The sequence below is a fragment of the Chionomys nivalis genome, chromosome 8, assembly GCF_950005125.1.
Source record: "Chionomys nivalis chromosome 8, mChiNiv1.1, whole genome shotgun sequence".
NCBI classification, from domain to species: domain Eukaryota; kingdom Metazoa; phylum Chordata; class Mammalia; order Rodentia; family Cricetidae; genus Chionomys; species Chionomys nivalis.
In genome coordinates, this window is record NC_080093.1 from 76272905 (window position 1) to 76286171 (window position 13267).

General features: G+C 40.4%; 1 protein-coding gene across 1 annotated transcript in view; it reads right to left on the reverse strand.

The window, feature by feature from the left end:
• Nucleotides 1-12844, reverse strand: part of LOC130879911 (ankyrin repeat domain-containing protein 26-like) — a 90273-nt gene extending 77429 nt beyond the window's left edge. The window contains exons 1-7 of the mRNA XM_057778735.1: nucleotides 12600-12844; nucleotides 9379-9493; nucleotides 9053-9226; nucleotides 8297-8403; nucleotides 6618-6755; nucleotides 5740-5810; nucleotides 2510-2543 (exon numbers count right to left, since the gene is read on the reverse strand). Coding sequence (XP_057634718.1) covers nucleotides 2510-2543; nucleotides 5740-5810; nucleotides 6618-6755; nucleotides 8297-8403; nucleotides 9053-9226; nucleotides 9379-9493; nucleotides 12600-12844 — 884 coding nt within the window. The remainder of the gene's footprint in view (nucleotides 1-2509; nucleotides 2544-5739; nucleotides 5811-6617; nucleotides 6756-8296; nucleotides 8404-9052; nucleotides 9227-9378; nucleotides 9494-12599) is intronic.
• Nucleotides 12845-13267: the final 423 nt, after the last annotated feature.

The following is a 13267-nucleotide window of genomic DNA, read 5'->3' on the forward strand; positions in this document are numbered from 1 at the left end:
CTCATTTTACATACCTATCCCAGTTCCCACTCCCTCCACTTTCCCTCCACCTCACTCCCCATCCACTCTTCACAGAGGGTAAGGCCTCTCATGGGGGAGTCAACAAAGTCTAGCACATCACTTGAGGCAGGACCAAGGCCTATGTCTAGGCTGAGCAAGGTATTCATTCCTCCATAGAGAATGGGCTCCAGAAAGCCACATCAAGCACAAGGGATAAATTCTGGCCTCACTGCCAGTGGCCCCACAGCCTGCCCAAGCCACACAACTCTCACCCACATTCAGAGGGCCTAGTTCGGTCCTGTACAGGTGCCCTGCTATCAGTCCAGTCAGTGAGCTCTCACTAGCTCAGGTCAGCTGTCTCTGTGGGTGTCCCCATCATGGTCTTGGCCCCTTTGCTCAATTACTGCTCCTCCCTCTCTTACACTGGTCTCTGGGAGCTCGGCCCAGTGCTTAGCTGTGGGTCTCCGCATCTGCGTCCACCACTAGCTCTTATAACTTAATCTGTTTTTCTTCATCTACATTTTGCCTCAGGGCCTTTTTACCTTTCTTTCATTCTGTATGCCCTACTCCATGTCTGTCTGTCTGTCTGACAGCTACCTGACTGGCTGGCCCCGGGCATCTCCCTTTCTTTCTCCCTTGTTCTCTCTTGTGCATTTCTCCCCCTTATTCTCTCTGCCTTCCAGCCCCACCTACCCCTCTACTGCCTAGCTATTGGCTGTTCGGCTTTTTATTAGACTAGCCAGGTGCATTAGGCAGGCAAAGAAACACAACCTTACATTATTAAACAAACTCGGCAGGGCTGGGGAGATGGCTCAGTGGTTAAGAGCCATCTCCTCAGTTCTTCCCTGTTCTTCCGGAGGATCCGGGTTCAATTCCCAGCACCCACATGGCAGCTACAAACTCAGCATAAACAAATGTAACAATCTTTATATCATTAAGCAAATGCAGCATAAACAAATATTACACAGCTTTATACAATTACACAGCTATATACAATATATTCTACAACATAAAGAAATGTAACACATCTTTACATAGTTAAAGTAATATTCCACAACAAGAAATTCAAAGAAGAGCTGAACGAAACAAAAATAATCAAGAAAAGATTAGTCATTGAGGGGATAAAAGGCATTTCATAACAGAAGGAAACACTCCAGGGAACGAGGCATGGGCAGTGGCCTAAGGAAAACCATGCTGGGGAAACAGTAAGTATAGAAATAAAAAAATCCACTAAACTCATGCTTAGTATGAGTAATTAAACACTGTACTTAAGATTTTTTTTTCTTGTCTGTTAAAATACTCCCACTCCAAACTTTCCTGATCTTGCTTACATACAACCAATGGATCCGTGGCCAATGCTGAGTGGGAACTGCTGTGAAGCTTTTCATGGTTGAAAACAAGGTCCTGAGACTTTAGCAGGCGTGGAAAGGGATAAGAGACGGTGAAGGGAGGTGAGTGTGGTCAAAACACATTGTATATTTAGATGGAACTGTCAAAGAAAAAATAAAGATATTCCAAAAACCAAGCCAATAAAAAAAAAGGCCCTAGTACCACTGCATTTGTCAAAAATGGGGACACTTTCTGGGACTGGGATGCTCAGGAAAATTCCAAACCAGGCACTTCATGACTGATTTTTGTAGTTTGAACTGAACTGATCTGGACATACAGCATGATACAACCCCCATCATTCTATGCACAGGGACAAGAGAAAGCACAGGGAAGCCAGTCAGATTACAGCCAAATCTGGGTCAGCTGTATGTCAGTTAGGAAATCACGAGCCAATTACTCAACCTTTATGCATGACATGACAGTCACCTAACTGGTATAAAATAGACTACAACTATTATGCCCAAATTGGTAAAGTCCCCTCAAAAGCCAACAAGGAGACTGAGTCCCACATGTAAAAAGCAAAGAGCCTTTATCTTACGTAAGTTTGCAAACTCGGTCTCTCCACATGTCCAATGTATTGGAATAACCGAGAGCCCTGAGGTCAGAATTGGGTTTTTATAGTAATAAGGGTGGGGGTAAGGGATTTCTGAGGTTCAGGACCCCTGATTGGTTGACATTTGTCTAGGGGTGTCCTGGTGAGTGTGTGCTGGCAGGTGATCCTATTTACAGCCTTTGGAATGTTAGGCATTTCTTTTGGATGGTCTGTTCTTGAGTGGTGCCTGGGTAATCTCAGTTTGTGGTTTTTCCTGCAGCCAGGTAATTGCTTCAGGGTAAACTACTGAGACTCAGGCCTCCATTTAAATTTATTAATGGCTGAGTCCTACTCTGGCAGGTGATAATCTTTGGAAGAAAAGAATTTCCTTTGGGTGACCTGTCCATACTTAGCTTATCATGGCTGGCTCCCACAACAACCACAAAGACACTTTTCAAAGCTCTGGTAACGACCAGAACAATCTTAAAATCTAACAGTATGGCCTTCCAGGGTAAAGCATTCAAAACATCACGGTCTTCTCTGCTATCTAATCAGTTACCAAGTCTTTAGAAATGTGTGAAATCCTACCTTCTGGAAATGTCCTCTTCAGCACTTCCCTCCACTGCTAAAGACAAAAGTAGAACGCATTTATGGGCTTCAAGAGGACAATGGGAACATTAGAAGCGTAAGACTCTGATATTTTATTAGGCGTATTTCCTTGAGTCTAAAATGTACTCTAACCATACTACTTGTAGGCCATGAATGCACAAATGCTCTCTTGCTTCCTCTTTTGTAATTATCAAATGCGAGGAAGAAAACTGACCTCTGTGAAACTTCAGTTCCTTAAAGTAAACTGCTACGTGCAGGGACCATGATACCATCCCGGCACTGACCAACAGTGGTCTCATTAGCAGAATCTCTACCATACGCCAACACTGTCCACACATAGTGTGATCTTTCTGAACTAAGGACATAGGGACACTCCTAAAGACTGCAGCTATTTCATTAAGACACAGCACAGCTGCTTCAAATGTTCAATCAAAACTGTTCATTTAGGGTGAAACACTATCACAAAGATACCCGGCCCATGGGTAATTATACTTTGCAGCACGTCAGAAGACAGGAAACAGAGCAGGCACAAAGACCCTGGCAAAGACTTTGTAGTTGCCATGGTGAAAACCTTATGCGAAATAGTTAAAATCTCGGCAGGGAAAGGTGAGGAACTCCTGAGTAAGGCAATACAACATTTCCAATGATTCCTCAATAACCCAAATCAAAGATACTATAATGACTAAAATGCCTAACTAAGAATTCAAAGGCATATAGGTAAACAATAATCAGCAATAATCAACAGTGTCAAGAAGGATTCAAAAAAGCAAATGACTAAAGTAAGGAGGCCAATCTAGGTCCTGAATAAGAAATTTGACAACATGGATGAAAACTCAGCATAAAAATGACATTTTAAAGGAACTAAAGAACCCAGAAATGTTAGAAATGAAGTCTGATCAACCAAATTAAAAAAAAAATACAGAGGAAAACATCACGCATAATTAGATAAAGCAGAACAATAGTATCAGTGATAAAACACAGCTTAAAAATATTACATTCAGGTAACAACAAAGACAGATAATTGAGAATGACCACCATATTAAAAAACACTGGGATATGATCAACAGACCAAGCCTAAGAATCTGTGGGGTAGAAAGAAGTGAGACAAAAACCAAGATGTAGAAAACTGCTTAATGAAGTTTTAGCAGAAAACTCCTTAAATCTATGGAGAGATATGGACATAAAATACAAGGAGCATTAAGAAATTCAAATAGATGTGACCAGAAAAAAAAACTGTCCTCATCATATTATAGTTAAAGCATTAAGGATCCAGGACAATGAAACAAGATCAAAAGCTACAAGAGAAAAGTCTTAGCTCACTTACTAAGTCAGTTCATTCCAGTAACACCAGACCTCTCAGAAGAAACCCTAAAATCCAGACAAGTAGGGAATGATATAATTCCAGCCCTTACAGTAAATACCACCCAACTAAGTATTTTTATACTGCCAAGTTATTTTTCAAAATAGTTGGAGACTTTCAATACATTTGAAAACTTCAACAACTCATGAACAATAAATCAACTTTGCAGAAAATACCGAAAAGAATCCTGTAAGAGGAGAAAGAAGACAATTACAAACATGACCTTCCAAGAAGAATAAATTTCATGAGCAGAGAAATAACCAAATAAGACCCAGAAAATAATCAAACATCTTGAACTCAAAATTCAGCAAGCCTCTGTGATCAATAAGAGAAAAAGAAATAAAGAAACAATCTGGGCCAATTAGATTTTTTTTTAAAACAGAAATTAACAAATACTTCTCAGCAATAACCACAAATGTAAACAGTTTTGACTGGACCGTAAAGAGATGGTGACTAGCAGGTTGGTTAAAACACAGAATCTAACTGTAGTCTGCAATAACAGATACACAGAGTGAGCTGAATGGATTGAAAACAATACTCTATGTAAACGGAAAATAATGCCAAGCAAAAGTAGGCATACTTGTATTTGGCAAAATAGTTTTCATGCTCTAAATAATCATGGGAGATAATGATCATATATATTAATACGAGGACTACTATACCAGGAAGACATGATAGTCAATGTATATGCACCAAAGACTGATATATCCAATTTCATAAACCATTATTAATGTAAAGAACAGATAAGTATGACATTATACCATGGGTAACTTCAATACCTCACTATTATCAATAGGTTGGCTACAAGACAAAAGTCAGGAAAGCAACCCCAGTGTTAATTTATGTCATAGATCAAATGTACTTAAAGACACTCACAAAATATTCCATCCATTCATGCAACAGTTATGAAAAACATGTTATTCTCAGCATCTAATGAAATATTCTTGGAAATATATCTCACGTTAGGCCATAAAGCAAGTTGCACAAATATAAAGGATTAAAATATTTATATCCCTTATCCAATCATAATGGAATGAAACTGGAAGTCAATAGCAAGGGAAAGCAGAGTGACTCTACTAACACAGAGATTAAATAGCACACCACTGGGCCATGGAGAAGTCAGAAAGAAAGACTTAATATTGCACATTTTAGCAAGAAAATAAATGATAATAAAATTTTAATTATATACATCATGTTTCACCAGCAATTATTTCATAATATTCACCTAGTAATTACAATTTAGTTGTTTCAAAAGTTAAAAGGAAAAGAATTTTTTTTTTTAAAAAAGAAGATATGTTTTTATAATAAGTCCAATTGCTTTAGTGGAAAGTAAAGTTTCTTACTTACTGCTAAGTAAGAAACTAGGCAACATGGTAATTTGAAAATTGTGTTCTATTTATAAAAATACACATAGAAGGAAAAAAATAAAAAAATATATACACAGATTTTTAGTTTCCAGAATAACTAAATGGACTTTTCTTCAGACAATATTCATTCAGGATGGAAACATCTATAAACAATTTCTTAAAAACATGTGAATTCTGAGCCAGGCGGTGGTGGCACAGGCCTTTAATCCCAGCACTTGGGAGGCAGAGGCAGGTGGGTCTCTCTGAGTTCAAGACCAGCCTGGTCTACAAGAGCTAGTTCCAGGACAGGCTCCAAAACCCAGAATAAACCAAAAAAAAACCCAAAACCAAAAAAACAAAAAACAAACATGTAAATTCTAGACTGCCAATAATGAAACAAAGAACATAGGCATTTTATGCATTGACATTTTTAAACCTGCTCTTATCAAAATAGTCTCTTAGTTTTTAAAATCTAGGGTAGCCACTCCTGGAGTAACTCTTACCTAGTTCATTCAGACTTCTTTCAGACTTCTCATCTCTTTTCTCTTTATATTCAAGAAGGATTTTCATATTGCTTTGTAAAAATGATAATTAAAGTTAATGCTGATGTAAAAATCATTTGTTCAGTGTGTTAAAATTTTCATGGAATTGCCCCATAAAGCCTCAACTGTTAAGCACCCCGAGCCTTTACGTCTAAGTGTGTGCTGTAAGAAGACCCCAGACTGGCAGCTAGCTGTCTTCCTGGACTTCAGTGACAGCTTTCATGGCAGCCCTGAAGCAAGAGACTCAAGGGAAACAAAGCCCGCCCCCCTTTCCCCCCTTTCCCCGCTCCATCTGACACTGGTCTTGAGCAAACCCCTAGCTTTCAGGGACATTTAAGCAGGTGGTTGTGGAAAATGGATTCTGGTGGAAAAAGCACTTTAATGCTAAACTATACATTTTTAGACTTAAATAGGTCATTAGAATATATCTAATAGGATCAATAGAATCACAGATGTGGCACTATTTCTACTCTGTTCTATAGGGGAATACTTGGGATGAACAGTGCTGGGATTTCCAAGAATAAAGATCTTAAGAGTCCTAGGATAGAGGCTGGTGGTAAAGTTCAATGTAGAGCTTGGTAAGCTTGCAATTCCTAGTACCACCAAAAACAAAACAAAACTAAACAAAACAATGAAGGCCCAAGATTATGAGTCTGTCACTCACTGCTACCTCCAGGGTGGCCTTTGCTTGGTACCTGCTAATGAATATAGACTAACTCCTTGTCACTCTAAAGCTACCTGAACTGAGTAAGAAGCTTGCCCTGAGGTGTAAGATGCACTATTGTAATTTATTTTGAACCTCCGTTTAATAGCAACTAGCATTTAATATAAGCACTTACTCATAATATTTAAAATCATCAGCATAATCGATTGCGGTCAATCCAAAGGCATCTTTCCAAAAGAGGTCTACACCTTGCTGAAGAATAAATCTGACTATATCTGTTGAGTCATGACTTACAGCATGCATGAGGGCTGTTCTGAAAAAGCAGAGCGATACGCCACTCTTACTACTTTAACAAAATGAAGGACCAGTTTGCTATATTTTTCTATTTATTGTCTAAGTAGAATTGGCTATTAACATATAACAGCCAAGCATCTTGAGGTCTTGAGACTTTAAGACCTCACTCCCGTGTCAACTCATCATAGATGCTGCTAACTTAAAGCCCTTTGGTGGGCAATAACTATACCAAGGGCCTGTGTCCGGGGTTGGTAAAACTTAAATGAAGAACTCTCATCAGGTGTGATGGTGCACGCCTGGGATCACAGTACTTAGGTGGCTGAGGCAGGATTGTGAGGTTGAGTCCAGTTTGGACTGCATAAGAAGTTCTTGGCAAGCCTGCCATACAAAGCAAGACTGCCTCATAAACAAATGAAACAAAGCAAACCACCAAAGACAGTCTTTCCTCCACTTCATGTGTAATGTGCTAAGAGGCATTATATATACTTCCCAGGCCGTGGAAGGGCACCTAAGAAAAAACTATCTGCCGGCCTCAAAGCATATCATCCGTGATTGGTGGGGCAAGCTTGTCATTCCAGCACTAAGGAGGCTGGTGTGGGAGGATCATTGCAATTTCAAGGTAATCTTGGCCAACAAAGTGAGGCCAGCCTGGGCTACACAGTGAGACCTGTCTCAAAGGAACAACAGTTAGTACAGCAATAATTGCCATAGTGACAGTCAGTGATTTGAGCTGCAGATGCTCACAGTCACTTGGTAGGCAGAGAGCTAAATGCTATATACAGAACCTTCCATCAGCAACTTTAGGATCGATGACCCTGATCTTCACAGTGGGGAACATGGCTAGTGGTAAGTAGTGTTCCTAAAGTCACACACATGATCAATGGGGAAGCCAGGAACATAACCCAGTTTTATGGGACCCTGCAGTCAATCTCCTTTGCTTTCAGGCGATCTCTTCGACTTCATCAAAGCTTTATCCAAGCACAGCTCATTTTCTTCCCCACGCCAGTGCCAATCCCAAATAAAAACTTCCAGGTATGTTAAAAATGAAAAACAAAGAAAAATGAACAGCATCTGGAACTAAGAACTAATAGTCGTTTAGGGTTAATATGGTTAAATATTCTTCAGACTATACAAGGACAGTTCTCTGAAGGAGTCGTTCCAAAGACAAAACCATTTTAACTCCTTTTTCTGCTTACTCTAGCTTTCAAAGCAAAGTGTATAAAAGCAGAGGTTAAAATGCTATGAAAAGATTAAAAAGATCAATATCGAGGCAAAAAAATGAGCTGAGTCTTTATGTTATCAAAATATAATAAAATTCATGGAATCTCCAGCTGCTAATTTACAAACATCAATAAATATGTAAGGGGCATATGCTTTAATATACATGGTTCTTTGTGTTGTCCGTTCTGAATAATTCCTTTTCTGCATAGCACTGATGATTTGTGTTGGGTTCTCATTAAATCCCAATTATTATAACTTGTTCTATTTTGTATTAATTCAATATTTCTGAATACTTGTTACCACTGTACACCACCACTAAGGTTTAAAAAATTATAATACCTTTTCTGGTTATCAGTGGCATGCACATTAGCATTCTTCGTTGATAAAAATTTTGCCATCTTCAGTTTGTTTTCACTGACAGCCAATAAAAATGGCGTGAAGCCACTCTGTAAAATGACAAAAAGAATTTAACTCACAAAAAACATATATTTGTCAGCTGAGTTGAAAAAAATTGTAGAAAAGCTCTCTGAATACGAACACATGATGAGGACACAGAGAATATAATCGCTGTGCCTCCTACCCCATGTACCATGGGAGCCCCAGTCCTCTCCAAATGCCCACACTCTCTGTCCCCAAGAGTGTTTGTTTCGATTATGATGGCTACCAAGGCAGTCATGTGCCTGCTCCCACATAAACCATGTTAACCCACATCTTGTTTGATGTTAATGCCCTCAGATTCTAAACCACAGTAGTGAAGTTAGTGGGCTATGCCAATCATCTCCAGAACAGGGATTCTAAATTTACCTTCCAAAGAATATCTACTCCTCTAGAAATGCTGAGTCTCACAGAAAAGTAGTAATATTCCTCTGGGAACTATTATAAAACTGAGTTTGAGGCCAGCCTGGTCTATACATTGAGTTCAAGGCTAGTCAAGGTATAGACGGGGGACCTTGTTGAGAAGGGGACAGGTCATCCCAGGTACACTTGAGCTTCTCAGGATGGAAGATGGTGCCTGTGTGTCTGCAGACAAGGCTTCTCCACACACTTTACAGATATAGTGGGTCAATCGACCCCTTTCTTATGTGTGGTCTCTACCTTATTCTTCTCTTCAATATTCACTTCATGTTCAAGCAGTCTTGCAGCAAGTGATGTATTCTTATAATAGACAGCATAGTGGAGAGCGCTGTTGCCCTGGGCATCCACAATATTCGGGTTGGCACCGTTCTCCAGCAGAATGGTGGCACATTCTTCTTCCTGACATTGCACAGCCTGTTGGAGTTGCACCAAGAAACAGATCACAGCTTCAAAGAATTGCGGATAAACATTCACCGTCTACTTCTTTTAAACGGACACAGACTCCTTCCCATTGCAGGTATTTTAATCAAGGCCATCTCATGCTGAGGTCCTTAGCTGCTACGTACCTTTACCAGACCTGTGCATCTGTCACTGTCAACGGCATCCATCTCACACTTTTTCTCAATCAGGGCCTTCACTACTTTTGGGCGGCCGTAAGCGCAGGCAATGTGGAGGGCGGTCCTGTGAAAATGGAGGGAAGGCTTTCTAGGAAATTATACAGCATGGCCTGAAAAACTCGGTCTCTCAGGTGATTTTAAATCACATGCAACTCCTCTGTCTTCAAAGCAAATATTTATAGAGTGTTTTCCTAGTGCCTTGACATATAGTACCACATAGACTAGATGTGGTGGTAGCACCCTGTTCTACAGTGCCACATAGACTGGTGTGGTGGTGAATGACTCCAGGCTAGCCCTGAAGAAGTGAAAGCAGGAGGATCAGAAGTTCAGGCATCCTTCACTAACTACATAGCAAGTTTGAGGCCAGCCTGGGCTACATGAGACTTTATTCATCTTAAAGAAAAAAACTTAAATATTTAATTTTCTTCCACAGAAGTTATAATATTTATTGTTAATGATCCTTATTCCAATGAAAGTACAATGTATTTGGATAAAAGGTGTGTGTGTGTGTGTGTATGTTCATGTATGGGTGTATTTTAAGCATTGTACAGGTTAGGTTTTTGTTAATTTGGCATAAGCTAGCATTATCTGGAGGAGAAATCTCAATGCAGAAAATGTCCCCATTAGACTGGCCTGTAGGCAAGTCTGTGGGGGGCACTTCCCTAATTAATGACTGATGTGGGAGGGCCCATCCTCTGTGGGTGGTGGCACCCCTGGGCAGATGGTCCTGGGTGATATAAGAAAGCAGACTGAGCAAGCTGTGGAAAGTGTCCCCTGCTTCGGTTCCTGCCTCCAGGTTCCTGCCCTGACTTCTCCCTGCGATGGAGTGGGACCTGGAGTTATCAGATGGAATGAACCCTCTCCTCCCCTAATTGCCTTTGGTCATGGTATTTATCACACCAAGAGGAAGCTAACTGGCCACACATGTTAGGCAGGCGCTCTCCCACAGAGCTCTGTCCCAGCCCAGAGTGGATAACTTGAAAGGAGAAAGGTGTCCACTTGGGTTTGATTCTTGCCTTAAGCTCTTTTACTCACTATGTCTTTTTCTTTCCAGGTCTCAATGTTTCTATCAGTAAAATGGGCACTGAAGCAGTGGCTGTTTCCTAAGACCCTCGTATGTTTGGATGAGAACCATATGAAGTGGTTTAAAAAGTTTCCAGCGCAAGCAAAGCTCGATGTTTGTCAGGTGTTGCAGTTATCACTACTGTGACGACTTAGAAGGACAGTGTTTCCAGGAACCCGTCACTCCCATCCTGTATGCTTTAAGGACTGACTCACTGTGTCTAGAGTGCCCTTTCCTCACAGTGAACATCTCTGGAGCTGGAGTTCAAGTTAGAACTCATGACACATTGTAGCTTTTGTCTGGTAGCATTTGGACAGTTTCTTAATACACAGAATAAAGGTCATCAAGGAATCCATGGTGCCCCACACTTGATGAAATATTGTATTTTTCTTAGGTCCACAGAAGATCTAGCCACCTGCTTGGCAATTATGTAAGTTTTAGTTCTTAAAAATACCATGGGCAAAGAGTTCTGAATAACAACAAAAACCATTTTTCCAGAAACTTTAAGCCAAGAAAACTCCTCAAAAAGGAGGTCTAGTTCCTCCTTTGAATATTCAGATAAATATATTGTATGAAAGTCATATATTCCCAAGGACTTAGGCTAGTATTTAATGAGTAATGTTGATCTCAAATTTCAAATGATCAGTAAAAGAATGTTTTAATTTGAAGGAAGGAGAAAAGGCTAAGCTGAGTTCTGTTACTTCCCTTTTACATATTCCACTTTGTTAGCCTCAGCAGGGAAACTCAAAGGCTCTCAGGACGGAAGTGTGCTGAGAGATGAAATATGTCCTCTGCCTATTTGGCATTTAGGATGCTTTTAGTGAGCGAATGTATGAAAGGAGGGAATAAAGATTTTTTAGGGATATCTTTATGATCTGTTGTAGTGGTGGTGATCGGTTTTGGTTGTTATTCTTTGTTTTCATAAGGATGCAACTAAAGTGGAATTATTAACCCAGAGTTGTTTGCAAATATGCCATAAATCTCTATATAAAGCAAACATGCATATCATGCAATGTGGTCTCCAAAAAGCCCACAAATATATTCCCCTTGTGTTGAAAGACATTGTTAGCAGAAACACCAATTCAAGCATATGACACACTCTCTAAAAGAAGTGAGAAATCTTGCCTGAGAAGGGTTCTTATTTCCATTCTTCCAGGGGTTGTTGTAATGATAAGTGTTTACTACAACTTTAATGCACATTCATTCTAGAATTCAAGGTAAGTGGGAAAGAGCAAGTGTGCAGGTAACTTCCTTTAAAACCAACTGCACACTGCACACTAGTCCCCAGGATAAGACTCTGCAAAGGCCAACATACAGAATTAATACAGGAGTATCTTTTCTAGCTTATGAAGCCAAGCTATGTGCCAACAGAAAGACAACTGATTCCTCTGAGAACTGGAACTATATCTAAAAAATTAAAACTGAAATTTGCATGTACATTTTAAATGCATGAAAATAATTTTTAGAACAACTTGTCATTGCTTTGGCTGGTATGGGAGCAGATATCTGTGTGTATGTGTGGCCTTTCAAATTGACGTTCTTCTCACTTCGTACCCAAAGTACATCTTCCACCTGTGCAAACCTCGACCCATTTCTATGCCGTTGCCGAAGCTCCATCTTTCTCTATCCTATGGATGCGCTGAGGTTTATGTGTAAAATGTGTTCTGTTGGTTATTTTTAAACACATGCCATTTTAAATAATGATGATAAACAAATTGCATGTACACTCCATTATTTCCTAAAGATATTTCAATACGATAGAGTACATAAAAATCCCTTGTCTTACCAGGGTCACTAAATACTTTTCTATATCTATATAGCATTGTGATACCCAAGCCTGTACTTTACTCAATTTTAGTTATAAATCTAGGGCTTGGAGTAGAGTGTTTTTGCTACTACAGCAAGGCCCTGGCTACTTTCCACAGCAGAAGTAAGTATGAATAATTAAGAGTTTAGTGTTTTCCTTGACTTGAAAAAGTTCCCTATAAAATGAAGATATATTTTCCATTTGAGACATAAATAGTAAATATTTCATGTCATGTCCGGAGACTTTCTAGCGCACAAACCCCGCCTCCTCCACAGCCCCTCCCCTCTTAGGCCCTGACACCTCTTCTTCTTGTCTCTGTCGTTCACACCGCATTTCCCAAGCAGGAGCTGCTGCACTCTGACTGCATCCCCGACACGCGCAGCCTTGTGGATCTTTCTCAGGTCCTTGTCTTTGAGGCGATACTTGGGCGAGAAGAGGATATTGGCACTCTCAAACCCAGTGCCCAGGGAGTGCCATTGTTGGTCGCGCAAGGACTGTAAGAGTTTCTGGCTTTTCTTGTAAGATAAGCTAGCCACTTTCGACATGGCCCAGGCTGCTGGACCCAGAGGTCCCTTCCCTCCGTCTTCTGTGTCCCATCCCCGACTAACAGTCACAGCGCGTGCAGTGGCCACGGAATCCCAACTGAGAAGTTCTATGGTTTGGGATTGCTTAAAGGTTAGCAGGTACGGTTGCGGTTGAATAGCAACTCTGTAAGCACACTTGCTCTGGTACTCAGTTGTCACAGCCAAGCAGTCAATGGTGCTCAGTGAGCCTATGCAGTTCCGGTCCTGCCAAAGCCCTACTTTCAAAGTTAAGCAAAGGAATTTGAATTACAAAACCAGATCTCCACATTATCTCTGGAGAGTCAAAGGAATGGAGTGACAGCCAGGGTTATCAGCACCAAATCCTCATCACCCAAAACATACTTCAGGAGACCCCTGACCTCTGGAGACGACCACGTCCTGAAA